Source organism: Typopeltis vanoorti, chromosome 10 (assembly GCF_054136105.1).
Source record: "Typopeltis vanoorti isolate ZY-2024b chromosome 10, IOZ_Tvanoo_1.0, whole genome shotgun sequence".
Taxonomy (NCBI): Eukaryota; Metazoa; Arthropoda; class Arachnida; order Uropygi; family Thelyphonidae; genus Typopeltis; species Typopeltis vanoorti.
Window position 1 is genome coordinate 47,403,257 of NC_143558.1, and position 20,391 is coordinate 47,423,647.

A 20,391-nucleotide genomic window follows, 5' to 3' on the forward strand; every position below is an offset into this window, starting at 1 on the left:
CTGCATCCCATCTTTGTTTTCCAAATTTTAAAACCTTACATTTTGCAACATTGAACTCACATCCCCATTTGCTTGCCCAATCACTCAATTTATTCAAGTCTTCTTGCAAGGCCACAACATCTTCACTACTCTTTATGGTTCGTCCCAACTTTGCATCATCTGCAAACAACTGAATATCTCCATCCAAATCTTTGCCAATATCATTAATATACAAGTTAAATAGTAATGGCCCTAAAACAGAACCCTGAGGCACTCCACTAGTGACTTTCCTTTTCCTGGATATTGCACCCCCATACACAACTTGTTGATACCTATCAGATAGCCAGTCTCCAATCCAATGCACTAATCTAATATCCAACCCCATCTGCTCTAGTTTGACTGTCAACTTATCATGAGGTACTCTATCAAAAGCTTTTGCAAAATCCAAAGACTCTGCAAATTACATCTTTTCAATCTTTCCTCATACTCGACATTCCAGAGGTCAGAAACTACCTTAATCAGTCGCCTTTGGACCCTTTCCAACATCTCTTCATCCTTCTGAAAACCAGGTGACCAAATCTGGGCACAATAGTCCATGTGTGGCCTAATCAAAGCCTTATACAATGGAACAAGAATCTCCCTACTTCTACACGTCAATGTCCTCCTCATCATTCCCAGAAGTCTTTGTGTTGTCTTCACAATTTTGGCGATGTGTCCCCTAAATTTTAGATCCTTATCCACTATCACTCCCAGATCTCTTATTTCCTCTACTTCCAACAATATATTCTCACCAAGCATAAATTCTGCATCCCATCTTTGTTTTCCAAATTTTAAAACCTTACATTTTGCAACATTGAACTCACATCCCCATTTGCTTGCCCAATCACTCAATTTATTCAAGTCTTCTTGCAAGGCCACAACATCTTCACTACTCTTTATGGTTCGTCCCAACTTTGCATCATCTGCAAACAACTGAATATCTCCATCCAAATCTTCGCCAATATCATTAATATACAAGTTAAATAGTAATGGCCCTAAAACAGATCCCTGAGGCACTCCACTAGTGACTTTCCTTTTCCTGGATATTGCACCCCCATACACAACTTGTTGATACCTATCAGATAGCCAGTCTCCAATCCAATGCACTAATCTAATATCCAACCCCATCTGCTCTAGTTTGACTGTCAACTTATCATGAGGTACTCTATCAAAAGCTTTTGCAAAATCCAAGCATATTACTGTGTATCCTTCTCCTCTGTCCAAGGAAGCAGTCACTTTATTGTAATAAGTAAGTAGATTACTAAAACACGACCTCCCTTTAGCAAATCCATGCTGTCCATCAAAAATTATACCATTGTTGTCAACCCAACTCTGGATCCTAGTTCTCACAAGCTTCTCCAACAACTTAACCACAACACCTGACACACAGATAGGCCTATAGTTTGATGCTTGAGTTTGATCACCTCCTTTATGAAGTGGCACAATCTTGCCCTCCTTCCACTCTTTAGGGACTTGACCAAGTGCAAGACCCGTATTAAAAAACCCCCCACCCCCCCCCCCCCCCACCCCCCCCCCCCCCCACCCCCCCCCCCCCCCACCCCCCCCCCCCCCCACCCCCCCCCCCCCCCACCCCCCCCCCCCCCCACCCCCCCCCCCCCCCACCCCCCCCCCCCCCCACCCCCCCCCCCCCCCACCCCCCCCCCCCCCCACCCCCCCCCCCCCCCACCCCCCCCCCCCCCCACCCCCCCCCCCCCCCACCCCCCCCCCCCCCCACCCCCCCCCCCCCCCACCCCCCCCCCCCCCCACCCCCCCCCCCCCCCACCCCCCCCCCCCCCCACCCCCCCCCCCCCCCACCCCCCCCCCCCCCCACCCCCCCCCCCCCCCACCCCCCCCCCCCCCCACCCCCCCCCCCCCCCACCCCCCCCCCCCCCCACCCCCCCCCCCCCCCACCCCCCCCCCCCCCCACCCCCCCCCCCCCCCACCCCCCCCCCCCCCCACCCCCCCCCCCCCCCACCCCCCCCCCCCCCCACCCCCCCCCCCCCATTGCACTGTTACAAGATTAATTCTCTAAGAACGTGATGGCATTCCTCAAACACTGTATTTCATCTGGATGTTTCATATATAAAAATACTATATACAAATAGAACTCTGGTGTAGCCATAGGTAGTCATCTTTTGCCAGTTTTAGCAAATTTTTATATGGAAACATTTGAAAACAAATATAGAAAAATGCCTAGTAGAAGTAGTCCTGGAAGAACACCATCATAAAACAAAATTATGATAAAGATACGTTGGTGATATATTCTTAGTCTGGGACCATGGACATCCTGCACTTCTGCTCTTTCATGAGTACCTGATTCATCAACATTCTAACATAAAATTCACCTATGAATTAGAATCTAATGGTTCACTTCCATTTCTGGACCTTCTGCAAACTATGGAATTGGGTAAATTAAAAGCTTATATTTTGAAAGCTTACATATACTGACAGGTATCTACATGTCTCTTCCGGTCATTATAGGCCTAAGGGTATTGTTTCCACACCAGGAGCAAGAGTCTGCCAATCCAGAAGAGGATGAACTAACTAAAATACTTTAACATTTAAAAACACTTTCCTTCAAAATGGATATAATGACCACATCATCTCCTGACTACTCAATGAACATAAGACTTGAGAAATTTCTAATGAAGAAGAAAACAGAGAATTCATCATGATTTCATATATTCATCATTGCTTTCATATATGCTCCAATTTTGATATTATGTTTAATACCACATTCCTTCATAATGTGATCCATATAGATAATGAATAACAGAGGGGATAATGTACATCCTTGTCTCACACCAGATTTAACATTAAACCATCTTCCTGTACATCCTTCAATTCTAACTGCTGACTTACAACTCAAATAAAGACTAATATTGCTTGATATAATGCTCCATTGACACCATATAACTGTAGCGTATTGAATAGCTTCTCTCTTGGCACGTTGTCATATGCCTTTTCCAAATCGACAAAACTTAAATACAGATCTTTGTTATATTCCCATGATTTCTCCATTATTTGTTGTAAAGTGAAGATCTGATCCTGACAGCCTCTATTTGACTTGAATCCAGCTTGTTCTTCACCAAGCTTTTCTTCCACAATTCTTCTCATCAGTTTCTCAAGTATAAAAAAATTAGCCAGAGGGGCTAAATTGTAATTTTTTTAAAAAACACATGAATTATGCTAAATTGCTGATAGAAGCAAACACAAATTTGAATGTGTTTTCAGAGAAAGTGGAGAGGTCCTCCTTCATTGACCAAACCTCAATTTAATAATGGACTTTCTAAGCCCAAAATTTGGGATATTTTTACCAGTAAGGTTATTACTTAATTATTATTTTTTTAATATACTCACACACATACATCTACATCACATCCTAATCATATATTTATTTGGGATGCAAGAAAATATACAATTCTCCATGCTTTATTGTTTATGAATTTTCCATTATTTGCTTACTGGCATTGATGAAAGATTAAGATTCTTAAACTGAAATATGTGTAATTATAAGTTATTTAACATTTTTTACTATGTATATGTGTTTTTTTATATACTTTTTATGGATGCTACATAGTTATCTCTTTATCTCAGAGTAGACTAGAGTTAACATATGTTAATTAAATTTGAGTAAATTTGATTAAAGAACTTAATTATTGATTGATTTGTCTTGTGCTGCTTCCCTTTAGAGTAGAGTACCTTAATGAGGGGTGTATGATGAATATAATGCAGCTGGTTCATCAATCCTCTGCTGCATCTCCTAAGGGCAATATTCATGACTGTAAATCCATGTGTTTTTTTTTCATAGGGCTGGTTTGCCTGTTCTGGGGGATGAAAAAGGAGTTTCCAGGTGACCCTCCCCCCCACACACACATCTACATATGTGACCGGCTAACTCATCTTTCGTTGAAAGAGAGCAGAACAAAGGGCTTCGTGTATATCGACTGAGCTATGGTGGCTCTAGGAACTTAATGCCTGTTTACTCATTTTGCAAAATTTATCTAGAATGGTAACTTGGGGACTTAACTGATTATTTAAAATTTTTCCCTTGCTTGCATGATTTTTCATTTAGCAGTTATGTTTTGCAGCCTGCTGCATCCAACAATTTAAAAAAATACAGTGTTTTGACTACTACTTAATGCTCATTCTGTTTGCAACCACTTGCACATTATCTTCTGTTCCCAACAAATTTAGTTTAATCCTTTATCCAAGTGTAGGCAAACAAAGTTTGTGCCTGAAAATATCTTCAGGACTGAGGCAAGGTTGTTGGCAACTCGTAGCAAAGGTGACCAAGCTTTCATCACTCCTTGTCTTAGTATCTCCCATAATGCAAAGCACATCTCCTTGCAGACATTTGTAAAAATTGATGTAGTTTAATAATGCCAGAAAGCCTTGCATCAATTTTTACAGAAGTTGAGCCCTATAAGGATGTTATAAAAATAACCTGTATGTCTGTGTATATTTAAAAGTTTATTAATGTAAATAATCCCTATGGGAATTGTCCTTACTTGCTGCCCTTAGACAAATTCTAGAATGTGTTGAACTAAGGCAATACCTTGTCACCAGAAAACCTTATATATGTTAGCTCCTTATAAGGACATAAAATTTGTTTGTGAAGTCCACCTGTAAATACTAGAGGTCAGTGTTAAATGGACCAACAAACTTCAGACAAATGTCTGCTGCCCGAAACAAATAGGATTAGAAGAGTACACCAGAAGAACAAAGAAAGGGTCACTGTCAGTGGAAGAACAAGGGACCGCACCAAAATGTTCGGGGTCCCATATCTTCGTGCAGGGATACGAAAGAAGGCGAATAAAAGGTGTTGGCCGGAAGGTTCACACTGTTTAGAGATTTTCATGCAAGTGAGTTTTTGATCTGATGTGAGCAAGTGCGGCACCCATCTTGCACAAAGCCTTTTTATTTGCAATTCTTCATGCAAAATATATCCTACACATTCTTTTGAAATGCATATAGTCTCAGCAATTTCACACACTTTCACTTGCTGGTCATCCAATACCATATTGTGCACTTGATCAATGATTTTTGGTGTTGTTACGCTTTTTGGACGTCCTTCACGTGGTTCATCTTCAAGGCTGGTACGGCCATGTTTAAACTCGTCAGCCCATTTCTTAATTGTCGAAAACGAAGGAGAAGAGTACCCATATACTTTTATAAACTTCGAATGAATTTCTTTTGGCGTTAAACCTTCTTTTACAAAGAGTTTTATAACTTTATTTCAATTTCAAGGGATACAGACAACACTTTTGCTTCAGATAGCTGTATAAAGCAAACTACTTAATAGAATGACTTGCAATTTCACATGGATGCTTATGACGGATGTACCAACTTAGAAAAAAAAATCTTTTGCTGATAGTGTTGCCATCTATGGTTGAGACCGAGAACTTTTCAGAACACCCTTGTATAATAGAGATAAACTTTGCATAAACAAAAACAGATTTTGTTTACATAGCCAGGGTCTTGCCTTCAAAATCATTCACTTTAAATTTGCTTATATTTAGTTCCTTTTGACTCCTATGTGGAGTTTAAGTGATTTAAAAGGGTTGTATAAAATAATATATATTATTAAACAGTTGTAGTTTTATAAAGTTTGAGAATTCCTGATGGATTCTCAAGCTTTGTGATACCGTAATGTAATGTGTTCATCCACTAAAATGTCATTGTTAGTTATGATCACTGTATTATCATTTTTAAAAAAGTGAATTTAAAAATTTTTTTATTTTAGGTATTCCATAGTATTCATTCATTTTGCTTTTGCCCTGGTATTTATGTTATTTATCAGACCTCTGATTGTGAGCCGCTTCTTAACAGGAAAAGGAAAGAAATCGATATATCTGACTATGTACCTTATTCCTGGTCTGATAGTTGTACAAGCTACATGTGGAGGAATTCTTTGTAAGTTTTCTGGTTTGCACTTCCTAATTACCTCCTTTTGATTATTCAATAAAATAAAAGCATTCTTAATTATGCTCAACATTTAATATGAAGAATGAGAAGTCTATCTATTGCATTATTATTATTGATTCAGGTCTCCATGGAGTCACAAGACTCATTGTGAGAAGCCCACCCTAGAAAACTGACAATTCTATTCTACCACTATTTGAACTCTTCATGCTCTCACCACTCTATCTGGCAATACATTCTATGGTTTAACCACCCTCCATGCAAAGAAACTTACTCCTTACCCTCTTGCTCACAATTCCTTTCCCAATTTCTAGGTATGGCCCCTGTTCTACCAAACAAAAGAACTCCCCAGTATCAACTCTATAACTACCTCTCAACAGTTTAAAAGTCATATCACCTCTCCTTCCTACCAAACTCAGTCCACATTCCCTCAGCCTATCCTCATAACTAACATTGTCCAGTCCTGATATCATCTTTGTTATCCACTTCTGCATTCCTTCCATGATTAATTTATCCCCTTCAAATCCTGGGGATGAAATTTGAGCACAATAGTCCAGGTGTGGTCTAATCAGGGCTTTATACAATGGAATGACAACTCTTTTATCTCTGCAGATCAGTGTCCTTAGTATTGCAGCCCTTAGAATATTAAGATCAGAAGCCCTTAGTCTTTCTTCGTCCCCTCCACTGATTCTCTTGCAAAACTCAAGTGACAAAAAAAATCTGATTTTGATTTTACTACTTTGCAATGTATCTCTGAACTGGACTTTCCTGTTTACTTCTAGATCCCATTGATGGTAACACAGTACACATTTCTTGTTACCATCAATATTATACATACTGCTTGTAATATCTTCAATCCAGAATGCAGAATGTTATACTGTGCCATCGAACTGGTCCATATAATTTTCCATCACTTCCACTTGGTATCTCTTCTGGGTCTGGCTCCCATTGACGAGACCTTAATAAACTTTGAAACCAGAATGGGTTGCGGTCCTTTCCATAATGCATAGTATTATACATGTTTGTAAGGATATATGCCTTGCATTATGGGATACTCAGGCAACTGATGTGAAGTCATTAGTCCCTACATACAAGTAGCCCAGTTGTGAAGATACTTCATGTGCAAACTTTGTTTGCTTACACTTGATAAAATGATGAAACTAAGAAAATAATTTCTTAGCATATTTAATTTATAATATAACCAAGTGAAAACTTTCAACATCTATCTCCAATCCAGAGCATTTAAGTAAATTATATATTTAGTTTAATCCTTTATCCAAGTGTAAGTAAACAAAGTTTGCACCTGAAATATCTTCAGGAATTCGACAACTTGTGGCAAAGGTGGATCAAGCTTCACATCACTTGCCTCAGTATCCCATAATGCAAAACACATCTCCTTATGGACATGTATAATGCTATGCATTATGGGAAGGGTCACTACCCAGACGGTTCCGACCTTTATTGAATGTTCAAGTATAGCTCACTCTCCAAAAGCTGAGTGTTGTTTCCCCTCAGTATCAGGCTCACCCCCACTACCGAACAAAGCCGCTCATGTGTCATCTGAGGGATAACCAAAACAGCCATGCCTGTTGCTGTTAACTTCATGGGCTACAGCATTGCCATTCATTACCCACCCCCCCCAGGACCTGGGTGACAGCAACATTAAAACAGTAATCGATCATGGACGATTTGTAATTTTTACCATTGATTAGATTTGATTAACGTGATTTTGATATACACGGTAACATTGAGGGATTAATTAACCGCGTTAATTGAGGAATACCTGTATATTTATATATATTTACATAAATATATATTTTTTATTTACATAAATATATATATATATTTTATATAAATTTATATATATATATAAAATTACTGACTTTATACTTTTATTCTGGGGTTTGCTGAACAAACTATTGTTTGCTCCCATGTGCTAGTTAGATAATAATAATTTGTGAGTTCAACAAATCTTCATCATCGGCCTGTAGAGTAAGATAGGCTGAGAGTCAGCAGATAGTAGGAGAGGAAATAAAGATAGAGTGCATAGTGGTAGGGTAGGTTAAAGAGGCCTCAGTTGACCTGTTTTAGCTGTTTGCCCCCAGGGGTGTTTCTAAAACGGTCGTTGATTTTTCACTTTACAAAAAGGAAAAATCCTAAAAAGGAAACATGTAACAAAACAAAAAAAGTACACAGAAAAGCAAAAATTGAAAGTTAAACTTAGAGGTGGAGGAAGGATCTGGCCCGAGTGATGCAGCTCACAAGGAACTGCACCGCCTCGCTGTAAGCCTTCGCCGCTCGGGTTCTCAGGTCCTCCCCCACCTGTGATAGCTGAAACCAGTGAAGCTGTGTACAGAAACCCCACAAGGTGGTTACTGTGTCTTTTGTTGTGGGCAGTTATTATTCTTTTGGCCACCTCACTTCCCTTGGCCATGTCTAGTTTGCAGAGAGCTATGAAGAACGCTGAAGCTGCCTCCTCGTCTAAATCCTGGGCTACCTCTACTTGCTCAGGGGTGATTTTGCTGATGTCATCAACGAAAATGTCACCCCATTTTGCACTGACGATGTCAGATCCATGTTCTCCTGTGAGGAGGAGTTCAGGTTCTCCTATTTTTTTTATCACTTCTTTGAATTTTTCCGCCATCCCTGGGATACCTCTGATGAGATGGCTGAGAGTCTCCCCTGCTTTCGCGTGAGGGACTTCTGGGTGGGCGGTCACAGATACTTTTGCTGTTTTGGGCGTTACCAACTCTTCTTCCTGTGGGCTTAATGGCCGTTTGGAGGTGTTGGTGTTCACCTCCATCTTTCCTTCTTCCCTATCTATATCATCTGTATTAGTATCTATATTGGTATTGATGGTTTCAATAGTGACTGTTTCTTCTTGTTGGATTTTACTGCTTGTGGAAGTTTTTTTCCCCTTTCGGTTTTTCTTAGACGTGGAGGTATGGATTTCTGTTATATCAGGAGCAGCCTCGAAAGGAGGAGAAGCTTCCTGTGCTGTGTCATTTCCATTGCTTGGTGGAGTTGCTGGCATGATTGCACCACCCATCCTCTCAGCAAGGGTTCTGGATAGGCATGTGTCCACTTTGTGGTCAATTACGCCACATTTCAGGCAAGCTGACTCACAGTTTTCTTGGTTGTGGGATGCTTTGAGGCAGTTTTTACATTTCACTCTAGGACAGTCCGCCCCAAGGTGAGTGAAAGCACCACATCTAAAACATTGTTTTTTTTTACACCAGGGTAATTTATCATTACTCTGGCTGATCCAATAATAATGAAGTTGGGAACAGGCGTTTTCATCTCGAGGGAGATGTGGACTTCACCCGACTTCCATTTGGGGTTTTCTGCGTCATTTAGGACTTCCACCTTGTGTATAACGCCCCATTTCCCGAATATTTCGTGGATGATCTTTACATCCGTTTCAATATATTCTAAAGGGAATCTGGGGATTCTAAGTAGTTTGGTAATGCTCCCTACCAAAAATGGAACTATTGTTTTTCCATTACATTCGAATCCTGCAAGTAGTTTGTCTCTTGTTTGCTCACTCCTTACTACTACTTGGAAGCGGCCACCACCAAAGGGAGTAAACCCAAAAATCTGCTCAGCACCGACGCTTTCGATGAGGGCTTTGGCCAAACATCGAGGTCGTAGATCAGCTTCCACTTCGATTCCAAGGGTCCCCGTACGCGGCAAAGCCATGCTGGTGAGGGGGGGGCCTAAGCTATTCCCACCACCGAGTGTGTTGTTCTTGCCCCAGTCTGGGGTTTATTCTGTATCTGCTGCTGTAGTTTATTATCAAATGCCTCTATGAGACGCTTTGCCGATAATAACTGAGCTAACATATACTATACTACAATTTGCGCTTAGCTAAACAATTTGCTAATCACTTATGGGGAAAGTTCACCATGTGCTAGTTAGAATGAAAAGGGATTACCCTTTTGTACAACAAAAAAGGGATTACCCTTTTGTACAACAATTCATTCCACATGTTTTATTTTTATATTATGCTTTGTTTTTAATTGCATGGTGTGCATCTAATAATATAGTTTTTAAAATATTTCTAAAATATATATATAAATACTTCAGAAACAGCATTAATCATAATATGGACTACAGTGATAAAATATATAAAATCTTCAAATTTTATTAAGTGTAATAAATATTATTTATAATTTATATGGCTAATTGGTAAACAATTTAATATTATACCAATACCTCTACTTGTAAGAGCCATATTAGTTATTGATTATATACCATTTTAATTTTATATATATTAGTTACTAGATGCACTGTTCTTATGGACTTTTACCATTTCTACTACTTGGTTTAATATAAAGCAGTGGTGCACTCAAAGGGGGGACAAGGGGCCCTTCCTCCTCCCCAAAGAAAAAGGAAAACAACACTAGAAAATTTTCCACAAATATCTTCCTAATTAATAAATTTAGTTTAATCCTTTATCCAAGTGTAAGCAAATGAAGTTTGCACCTGAAAATATCTTCAGGCCTGAGGTAAGGTGGTGCAACCAATAACTAATGTATAGATTAGTTATTGGTTATTAATATATATAATTAATAAAATATATTGTAATTTATATGTCTATATTTTGAAATTAGGTAAACAGATTTATTTCATATCAAAAGAAATCTATACATTAGTTATTGGCTATATGGGTATATATCAGTTACTAAAAGCTCTATTGCTACAGCATCCTGTGAGGAATAAAAGAATAGAGATCCTTAAGGATATATTTCCTACTGGGAGCCTGTGTAGCTCAGTGGATGTGGCGTTTGCCAACCACGGTGCTTGGCCACACGAAGGAAGACTTGGTTTCGAGTCTAGTCGGCAACTAGAGGAAATTTTTCTAAGAATCTAGACGACGGCATCAAAATTCAGCCCGCCACTATATTGGACTACCGAAGACTCACAAAATAGCTAGACACCAAAGGTGTACAATATCACACCTTCACCCTTGACTTGGAGAGGAACCTGAAGGTGGTTCTCTGTGGAGTATCAGAGGATATCCCTACAGAAGACATAGCTGCCGATCTCTGCTATCACCCATGAAGGTCAGCAGAATGATCAGAGTAGAGATTCATGAGGCATACAAAAACATCTACGACCTAACAGCAATTTGCGGACTAAAAATCAGCCCAGAACCACTGAGAAGAAGGGCCTCATCAGGACAACAGTGCCGCAGGTGCCAAAAGTTTGGTCATCCCCAGAGGTTGTGTAAAGCAGAATATAAGTGCTTAAAATGTGGTGAGAGTCACCCCACAAACACCTGCACCAAGCCAAAAATCACCCCGGCTAAATGTGCAAACTACAAAGGATGAATACAACACCCAGAAAACAGACAATCTGCCTCCTCTACCAGTCTACAAAAACCAGTAGCAGTAGTCCTAGCTCCTCAATCCTTCAGAAGTCGAAAAATACGACATAGGACAAACTGCCGCAACCTGAAGCCCCCAATCAGAGCAAACCACAAATGGCAGACAAAGACCTATGCAGACCTAGTCTGCTCAACAAAGGCCACACAGGAATACCACCCAAATTTAGCAGCCATCATTACAACCTCTCTTGCAAATATGCTGCAGGACTTTAGCAAATCCAACCCCCTCGTCTGACTCCAGAAAAACATTTCTTCAAGAAACCCAATCCATCCTAACAGCTCTCATAAATGCATAGAAACAAAACCACCCCAGGTTCTCTACAGATCATATCGTCGTGTGGAATGCAAATGGCCTTAAAAACAAGGTTCTGAAACTCCAGGAATTCATGGTGAGATACAACCCAGACATTATCCTCATAAATGAACCTCACTTGAGACCAGCAGACAGCCCCAAACTTAGAGGATACCTCTTCCACAGAAATGACAGACTAAACTAGTGGTGGTGGCACCACCATTTTCATAAAGAACTACATCAATCACCACTCGTTAACCAACCCTTCAACCAGAAATCTAGAGCTCACAGGAATAGAAGTACCCACAACCTCAGTTGGGAAACTAAAACTTTATGCAGCCTACAACCCACCATCAAAGAATCTGCTACATTCAGATCTGGATGCCATCTTGGACAATAGAGAGCAAGTCATCATTGCCGGTGACCTAAATGTGTGGAACATTAAAACCACCAACAGAAACTGTCACATCCTCTTCAGCTACTCCAGTTCAAACTACGCAGTGGTGGCAGGCCCACCAAACCAACACATCACAGTACCTACGGCACAGCTGACATACTTGACTATCTAGGATATAGTATAGCCTAGACCAGCATTCTTCAATCTTTTTACACCTGCGGACTGGGGAAAATAGGAGAAATATTTCGCAGACCGGCTGAAGGCTAAGACAGAAACATAAACCAATGTAGATGGTTCATAAGAAAGATTCTGGTAATTGGACCACATGTTCATTAAATGAAAATAAAAAACAAACCCGACAAGTTTCGTAGGTCGTTTGACTTACATCTTCAGGGGTCAAAGGTAACTAAAAGTTTAAAACAAAAAAATGAGAAATTACTCAAAATAATTCATTATATACAGTTGTGGCCATCTAACTGTTATTAAATTGAATATCCAAATGTAGATTCAGTGCAATGCTAAGTTTGAACAATGCTGGATGCTGCCACGTTCTGTTGTTCACGTTCACATTGTCCGAGGTCTGACTTGGGTATATTTTTTATCAATGCTGACCAAACTTGGTGTAGAATTAGCCCTGGTTTTTGTTACACTGTGTTGGAAGTCTAAGCATGTTTGCAGCTTCCTTAAATTTCCTTATGTAACAATTTTTTTCAATGTAAGACATGTTTGTTTTTTGACAGAGTACATTATGGCCGGTGGAAGTTGTATGGTATGCTAGGCCTGATTTGTGTTCTCTTCTTTTTTGTACATCTTTTTGGTGTTCATTCATGCGAATTTCCCCTGATCTTCCCGTCTGGCTAAACAAACATAACATCACAGTGGTTTTTTTAAAGGATGGTGTGGAGGTTTTGGAGGATGTAGAAATCTTGAAATTTTTTCCAGCGGTAGAAAAGCCACTTTGATGTTATGTTTGTTTAGTAATTTGGCCATTTTGTTTAAAATGGACAAATTACTAAATTTGAAAATAATGCTTTAAACAATTATCAGAAATAGGATAAATAAATGTTTCGTGGATAAAATCCTCTCCACTTTGGAACGGCAAAACATTTTAAATTTACTAATCATTAACAAACCATTTGGCCTTTTTTCATGTATCAAAATAAATTTTGGGAACAAAAAGAAGGACTGGCTATGGACTCTCCCTGGCTTTAGCAAACCTATATATGGAACATTTTGAAAATAATGCTTTAAACAATTATCATAAAAAAACCAAAAATTTGGCTACGCTATGTAGATGATATTTTCATCATATGGCCAGGAAAAACAGAGGAACTAACTGCTTAGAAAGATTACCTGAATAATATACACAACAACATAAAATTTACTTTAGAACAAGAAGAACATAAAAAACTTCCCTTTCTTGATATCCTAATAGAAGTGAATAAAAAAGATAATAAATTATCCTTCTCCATCTATAGAAAACCCACCAACACAGGAAGATTTCTTAATGCAACCTCACATCACCATCCCTCGCAAAAAATAGGTTTAATTAAAAGCTTGCGGGACAGAGCTTATAATATTTCCAGCACAGAGAAATGAAGAATTTCAATATTTAACACAGATCCTCAAAAAAAATGGTTATGAAACTAAGACAATAAAAAGAATCCTCAACACACCTCCTACAAGCATCTCACAAAAGCAAGATTTCAAGAACGCAATCACGCTTCCATATATCAAGAATGTTACAGACAAAATGGCCAAATTACTAAACAAACATAACATGAAAGTGGCTTTTCTACCGCTGGAAAAAATTTCAAGATTTCTACATCCCCAAAAACCTGCACACCATCCTTTAAAAAAACCAGGTGTATATAAAATTCATTGTTCCTGTGGATCAGTCCCTACTGGCGCCGATCTTATTCTCGATATATATGGCAGACATCCCGCACAACCCAATATCATCCATCTTAGCACTCCTGAAAATATCTTCAGGACTGGGGTAAGGTAGTACAACATCGGGCAACTCGTAGCAAAGGTGGACCAAGCTAACATTATTCCTATCTCATTATCTCCCATAATGCATAACACATCTCCTTGTGGATATGTATAATGTTATGCATTAAGGGAAGGGCCACTACCCAGACTAGTTTTGACCTTTATTGAGGTCTCTTCAGTGGGAGCCAGGCCCAGAAGCAGAGATACCAGGCAGAAGCAATGGTGAGGTCATCTTTACCTTTTGGAGTTGCCATGCCAGCTTTTTATTAAATTACTCTGGATTTTGCCCGATGTTGTACTACCTTACCCCGGTAAGGTAGTACAACACCGTATTCAGCCCTGAAGATATTTTCAGGTGCAAACTTTGTTTGCTCACACTTGGATAAAGGATTAAACTAAATTTATTATAGTCTAACCAAGTGAAAAATAAACTTTCAAAATTATCTGTCTAGAAGTTGCATTTTGTCTGCTATTCCTAATGGAATTTTTGAACTGTCCATATTTTAAACTGTTTTTAAATATTTTAAACATATTTTAACTGTCATGTCAGGCTGTCCATGAGTTGATAAAAAAGTAAGGTCTGGTTATCACAGTACATAAAACTAAATCACAGAAAAAACAAAAAATCTGACTTTCTTGTTTGCAGTTGTGTAAAGCATCAATGATGAGTTTTGTGTGTGGCAGCAAATATTGACTTCAGGATAGACCATCTAAATGTTCCCTTTTGGCATGAAGGTGAGGGGAAGAGAAAAAGATATCCATAATTGCACTGCATAATTGTATGGAATGTATCCAAGCACAAATTAATTGAACTGCTTCTCACGTTTTTTTTCCCAGACTGTAGAGTTCTAGTCAACAAATTGGAGGTATTTTTATAAATCACTTTTTTATAACTAAAATAAATAAGAATAAAAATAATTATTTTTATTAGTCTTTCTAAATATTAAAATTTTTACCAACTATAATAAATTTAGTTTAATCCTTTATCCGAGTGTAAGCAAATAAAGTTTGCTCCTGAAGTATCTTCAGGACTGAGGCAATTCATGGTAAAGGCGGACCAAGCTTTCATCACTCCTTGTCTTAGTATCTCCCATACCCATAATGCAAAGCACATCTCCTTGCAGACATCCCTGCCACTGAGAAGAACTCTCAGTGTTGGCTCTACCCCCGTGGCAGGCTCACCCCCACCACCGAGCAGAGCCGCTCATTTGCTCATATGTCATCTGAAGGGTTAACAGCAACAGCCATGCCTCAGTTAACTTCATGGATGACAGCATTGTCATTCATTCCCCCCTCCCCATCCAGGACCTGGGTGACAGCAACAGCCAAACCTCAGTTAAAACTTCATGGGCTACAGCATCGCCATTCATCACCGAAGCTTCCAACTGGTTTCGACCTTTATTGAGGTCTCGTCATTGGCAGCCAGGCCCAAACCAGGTCGAAACTGGTTGGAAGCTTGGGTGATGAATGGCAATGCTGTAGCCTATGAAGTTTTAACTGAGACTCAGCTGTTGCTGTCACCCAAGTCCTGGGGAGTGGGGGTTAATTAATGGCAATGTTGTAGCCCATGAAGTTAACTGAGGTATGGCTGTTACCCCTCAGATGACATATGAGCAAATGAGCGGCTCTGCTCGATGGTGGGGTGAGTCTGTTACTTAGGGGAACAATGCTGAGTTTTTGGAGTTTGATCTGTACCTGAACATTCAATAAAGGTCAAAACCGGTTGGAAGCTTGGGTGATGAATGGCAGTGCTGTAGCCCATGAAGTTAACTGAGGCACGGCTGTTGCTGTTACCTCTCAGATGACATATGAGCAAATGAGCGGCTCTGCTCGGTGGCGGGGTGAACCTGCCACGGGATAGAGCCAACGCTGAGAGTTCTTCTCAGTGGCAGGGTGAGCCTGTTACTTAGGAGAACAATGCTGAGTTTTTTGAGTTTGACCTGTACTTGAACATCCAATAAAGGTTGAAACTGGTCTGAGTAGTGGCCCTTCCCTTAATGCATAGTATTATACATGTCCACAAGGAGATGTGCTTTGCATTATGGGAGATACTAAGACAAGGAGTGATGAGAGCTTGGTCTACCTTTACCACAAGTTGCCTCATTCCTGAAGATACTTCAGGTGCAAACTTTGTTTACTTACACTTGGATAAAGGATTAAACTAAATTTATTATAGTCTAACCAAGTGGGAAAAAACTTCCAACAACTTTTACCAACTAGTTTCACAGCTGGCAGCTTCTTCAGAGTTTATAAAAATACATAAAAATAGATTATTACAGAGTTATTCAATGCTGAAAACGTTCACAGTGGAAGTGAATAAATTCATTCTAACATCGTTAAAATGTTAAAAAATTGAATTTAACATTTAAATTAAGTTAAAAGATCTAATGACAGATTGCCAGATGTCATTTAATATATAAGTCCTTCCCTTGTTAACCCAGAAATCAATTACAGATACATGGTCTCCTTACCATAAATTGGCAACACATCAAGAAAAATAGCACAATTATTAAAATCAGACAATATCAGAATGGCCTATGGCCTTCAAACTAATTAACACCTTAGAAAATTTCCTATGTTTCTCTAAAGGCAGTGTTCCATTTTATAAACATCCTGGAGTATACAAGATTCCTTGTTCTTGTGGAAAAAGTTTTGAAATCTATAAAAAATAACATGTAGTTGATGTTGAAAATAAGAGGGAAGAAAGAAGTGGACGACTTGCAAATATTACAAAGCTTCCTCCAAGCCTTACTTAGAGGAGAATATTTTCATCAGGTTTGAGAAAAAATTCTTCAACAGTCACACAAACATCAAGGAAAAAGTTATTGACCTTTTCGCTCGAAACAAAACAAGAAGAATGGATTTTATTTTTAGGTCATTTTGAATTATACTTAACTGTATAATTTTATCAATAATAAACAATATTTTTTCATGAAACAAACCAAGCAGCACCCCCCCACAATTTCAAGCCACGAGTCGCCACTGCTTTGTACCATTGACAGTTTGTAATTCTTCTTATCTCCTTTATTGAGCCAGAATGTAGCTTGCTTCCTTCCCCCTCAAACAAGTTATGCCTTTTTTTGACTACTAAGGTTTTTGGACTTGGCTGAGTGAGCATCTCACCAATAAGCCTAGTCCAAGATCTAAGATTATTCACCATCAGTATCAAGTTATCATTTGAATTGTACTTAAAATACTTTATCATTAATACTGAAATATTTTCTTTACAGATTATTCATTTCCATACATCATAATAATTATGTCGGTGATATCAATAGCAGCACATCTAGCATTTCGTCTTGATCAGGTATGTTGTTTAATTGATCATTTCATATGTACAGCACTTTAAACCTGAGCACCACAAATGTAAAATGAGCCTGAAAATGTCATGGTTCGATCACTTTTGTTTTATGTAGTCATGTTTACTTTCTTATGCATTAAGTTTTATTATCAAACTTAATATTTTTTGTATATCCTTCATTATTTTGATATGTACTTAGCTAAACAATTTTGCTCACAGCACTCAGTGTGAAAATTTATGCAAAGCATCTCATCATTCATCTCTGACACAGTAGCTGTCAATACTGGTGTGCAGCTTAAAGATGAGTTTACTTAAGACTAATTTCCATGTATTAAATTTAGCTGTAAAGATGCTCTCTGGATTTCATAATGCTAACCTATTTTGCAGAATTAAAGAAGACAACGTATTGGAGTTTGCTTGAGCTGTAATTTTGACTTCTTCTTTGAGTGCCATCTCCTATTGGAGGTTGGTGACTACCTTGGCAAATTTTGAGCGATCCTCAGCCACTCTGAACAAGGAAGACAAGATTTTCTTTGTCTTCCTTGTCCTCTTCTTCCATTTATCTTTCCTTTTATAATCACTTGAAGTATCTTATATTTTTCATTATGAAGTAGGTGGCCATGATATGCAGTTTTACTTCTTTTTATAGTATCTAAAAGTTCACATGATTTCCCCATTTGTTCCAGTACTTCCTGCTTGGATGTTTTTGCTATCCATGGGATTTTTAACATTTGTCTGTATAACCACATCTTGACTGTTTGACTAATACTAATAATGACATTATTATTATTACCTTGATTGAGAATTCCTCTGTAACCAGAGTGTTTTTGTGCTTCTTTTACTGATTGTATTCTGATATTCATATTAAATGATCAAAACAAAATAATACATCAGATAAATTTAAATATGCTTTGACTTAGCATTATATTATTAAGCTTGGTCCTACCCAAGCAAGGAGTTTTTCTGCCTTTTTTGTTTACCACAATACAATCCATTACCAAAGGAATTTCAAAACTAAAATTTTTGTTTAAGGTGTCTGGCAAATTTTCTAATAACTGTAATAGTCAATAATAGAGGAGTTTCATCCAGATAAACTATACTTAGTTTAATTAATTAACATTCACCAGAGCACCCAGGTTGGATAAGAAAATGAAAGTGTGGTTATCAAAGGAGGAGTAAGGACTAGATTTTTTGCTTGGAGAGGAGAGTGGTGAATGAATGGAATGGGTTGCCTGAGTCAGTTATGAGTACCTTGTCTGTTAATGGTTTCAAGGAGAGGTACATTAGATATTGTGTTGATAGTTTGGATATCCCCATGATGAGTGTTAAGACTCCATGGTGCCTGTTTAATCATAATATAAAGTGCAGGCCAGAAAAGTAACGAGTGTTTTATGGAAAGCTAAATGAGAGTACGAAAAGAAATTGGCTTTGTGGGTTATAGGCAATCCAAAAGAATTTTATCCTTATGTTGCAAGTAAAAGAAAGAATGAATGTAGAAGAATAACTTTACTGAATGCAAATGGTACTCTAGTTTCAGAAGCTAATGAGATTGCTCAATTAATGAATGCTCACTTTGTTAAGATATATTAACCAGGTATATGTAACATGGTGCACAGTGCTACTACTACATTGGATGAAGAGTTAGAGGTGCATGAGAATGAGGTTGAAGAGCTGTTGCATACCCAGCCGAATTTGCTAGGCCTTTAATATGTTTGCATAACTTGAGTCTCAGTTCAGGAAAGATACTACAGGAATGGAATAGAATGAATGTGTGAGAGTTCATTGTACAAGGGGGATGCATAAACTGATGTATCTAACTACTGACCTATCAGTATCTCTGGTATGGTGGTGAAGATTTCAGAGAAGTTGGTAAGAACTTGCGTACAGAAATGGATGGACAGACAAGCTATACTCTACAAAGAATAGCATGGGTGTACTAAAGAAAAGTCATGTTTTAGCAATTTACTCATATTTTATCACAATGTTACAGCAAAACTGAATAAAGGGAATGGATACACTATAATACTGTTAGATTTTGCTAACACATTTGATAGGATACCATATGAAAGGCTTTTGCATAAAGTGGAGAATATGGGTTTGGAATATAAACTCTTCACTTGGATAAGTGGATGGTTAACAGGCAGGTATCGAAAAGTGGTATATTGAAGATGTGAATCTGCCAGATTTAAGTTGACCAGTGGTGTACTCTAATACTCAATCTGTACATTGATATTAGGAAGGGTCTAAGAGGAGATATTCAACTGTTTGCTGATGATCTGAAGATAGGCAGGGATGCTACTATATGCAGGACTTACAAAATGATTTGAATAGGCTGGAAATTTGGGCAAATGAAAATGGCTGTCAGTTTAATGTTAGGAAGTATAAAATTATGCACTTTGGCGTGATGAGATTTCACCAATATAATATATTGGTGGGAATATGCTACAAGAAACTGATGAAGCTAGGGATCTTGGCATAATGGTGGATAGGAATTTGAAGTCCAAAGTTCACAGAGCAAAAATTGCAAATACAACTCAGAGGATAATTGAAGCAAACTTTGACATGTAAGAATAAGGAAGTTATTTTGCCTTTTTTACAAGGCCTTGATAAGACTGCAACTGGACTACTGTGTGATTTGGTCTCTGCATTCCAAAGCTGTGGAAAGGGTACAAAGAAGAGTTACGAAGATTATATTGAGATGTATGCATTACCTAAAGCGAATGGTCTTTGGTTTAAACATGATAGTGGTGGAAGAGTATGCCAAAAATACTATGAAAGCAGAAGTGCGAGTCAGGTCGAGAGATTGAAGCAGTGGATAGAACAGAGAATATGCATAAATTTGTGTACGATATAGTAACAGAAGACAGGATTGAAAGAGAAAACAAAAGTGACACAGTTGAGAGACAGAGAGTGATGATCAAAGGAATAGTAACATCATGGATGTAAAGAATGAAGGAGATAGCATGTTTACTCATAGTGATACACAGCACAAAACGTGAGCTGGAGCACATGCAGAAACATCTGGTGAATGGTTCAGCTGAGAGCAGAAAGAAAAAAGTGCAAGAAAAGAGAAA

General features: G+C 38.6%; 1 protein-coding gene across 1 annotated transcript in view; it reads left to right on the forward strand.

Annotated features, from left to right (window-relative positions):
- Positions 1-20,391, forward strand: part of LOC150102395 (JNK1/MAPK8-associated membrane protein) — a 66,622-nt gene that overhangs the window by 38,680 nt on the left and 7,551 nt on the right. The window contains exons 4-5 of the mRNA XM_090399375.1: positions 5,765-5,934; positions 17,247-17,323. Coding sequence (XP_090255501.1) covers positions 5,765-5,934; positions 17,247-17,323 — 247 coding nt within the window. The remainder of the gene's footprint in view (positions 1-5,764; positions 5,935-17,246; positions 17,324-20,391) is intronic.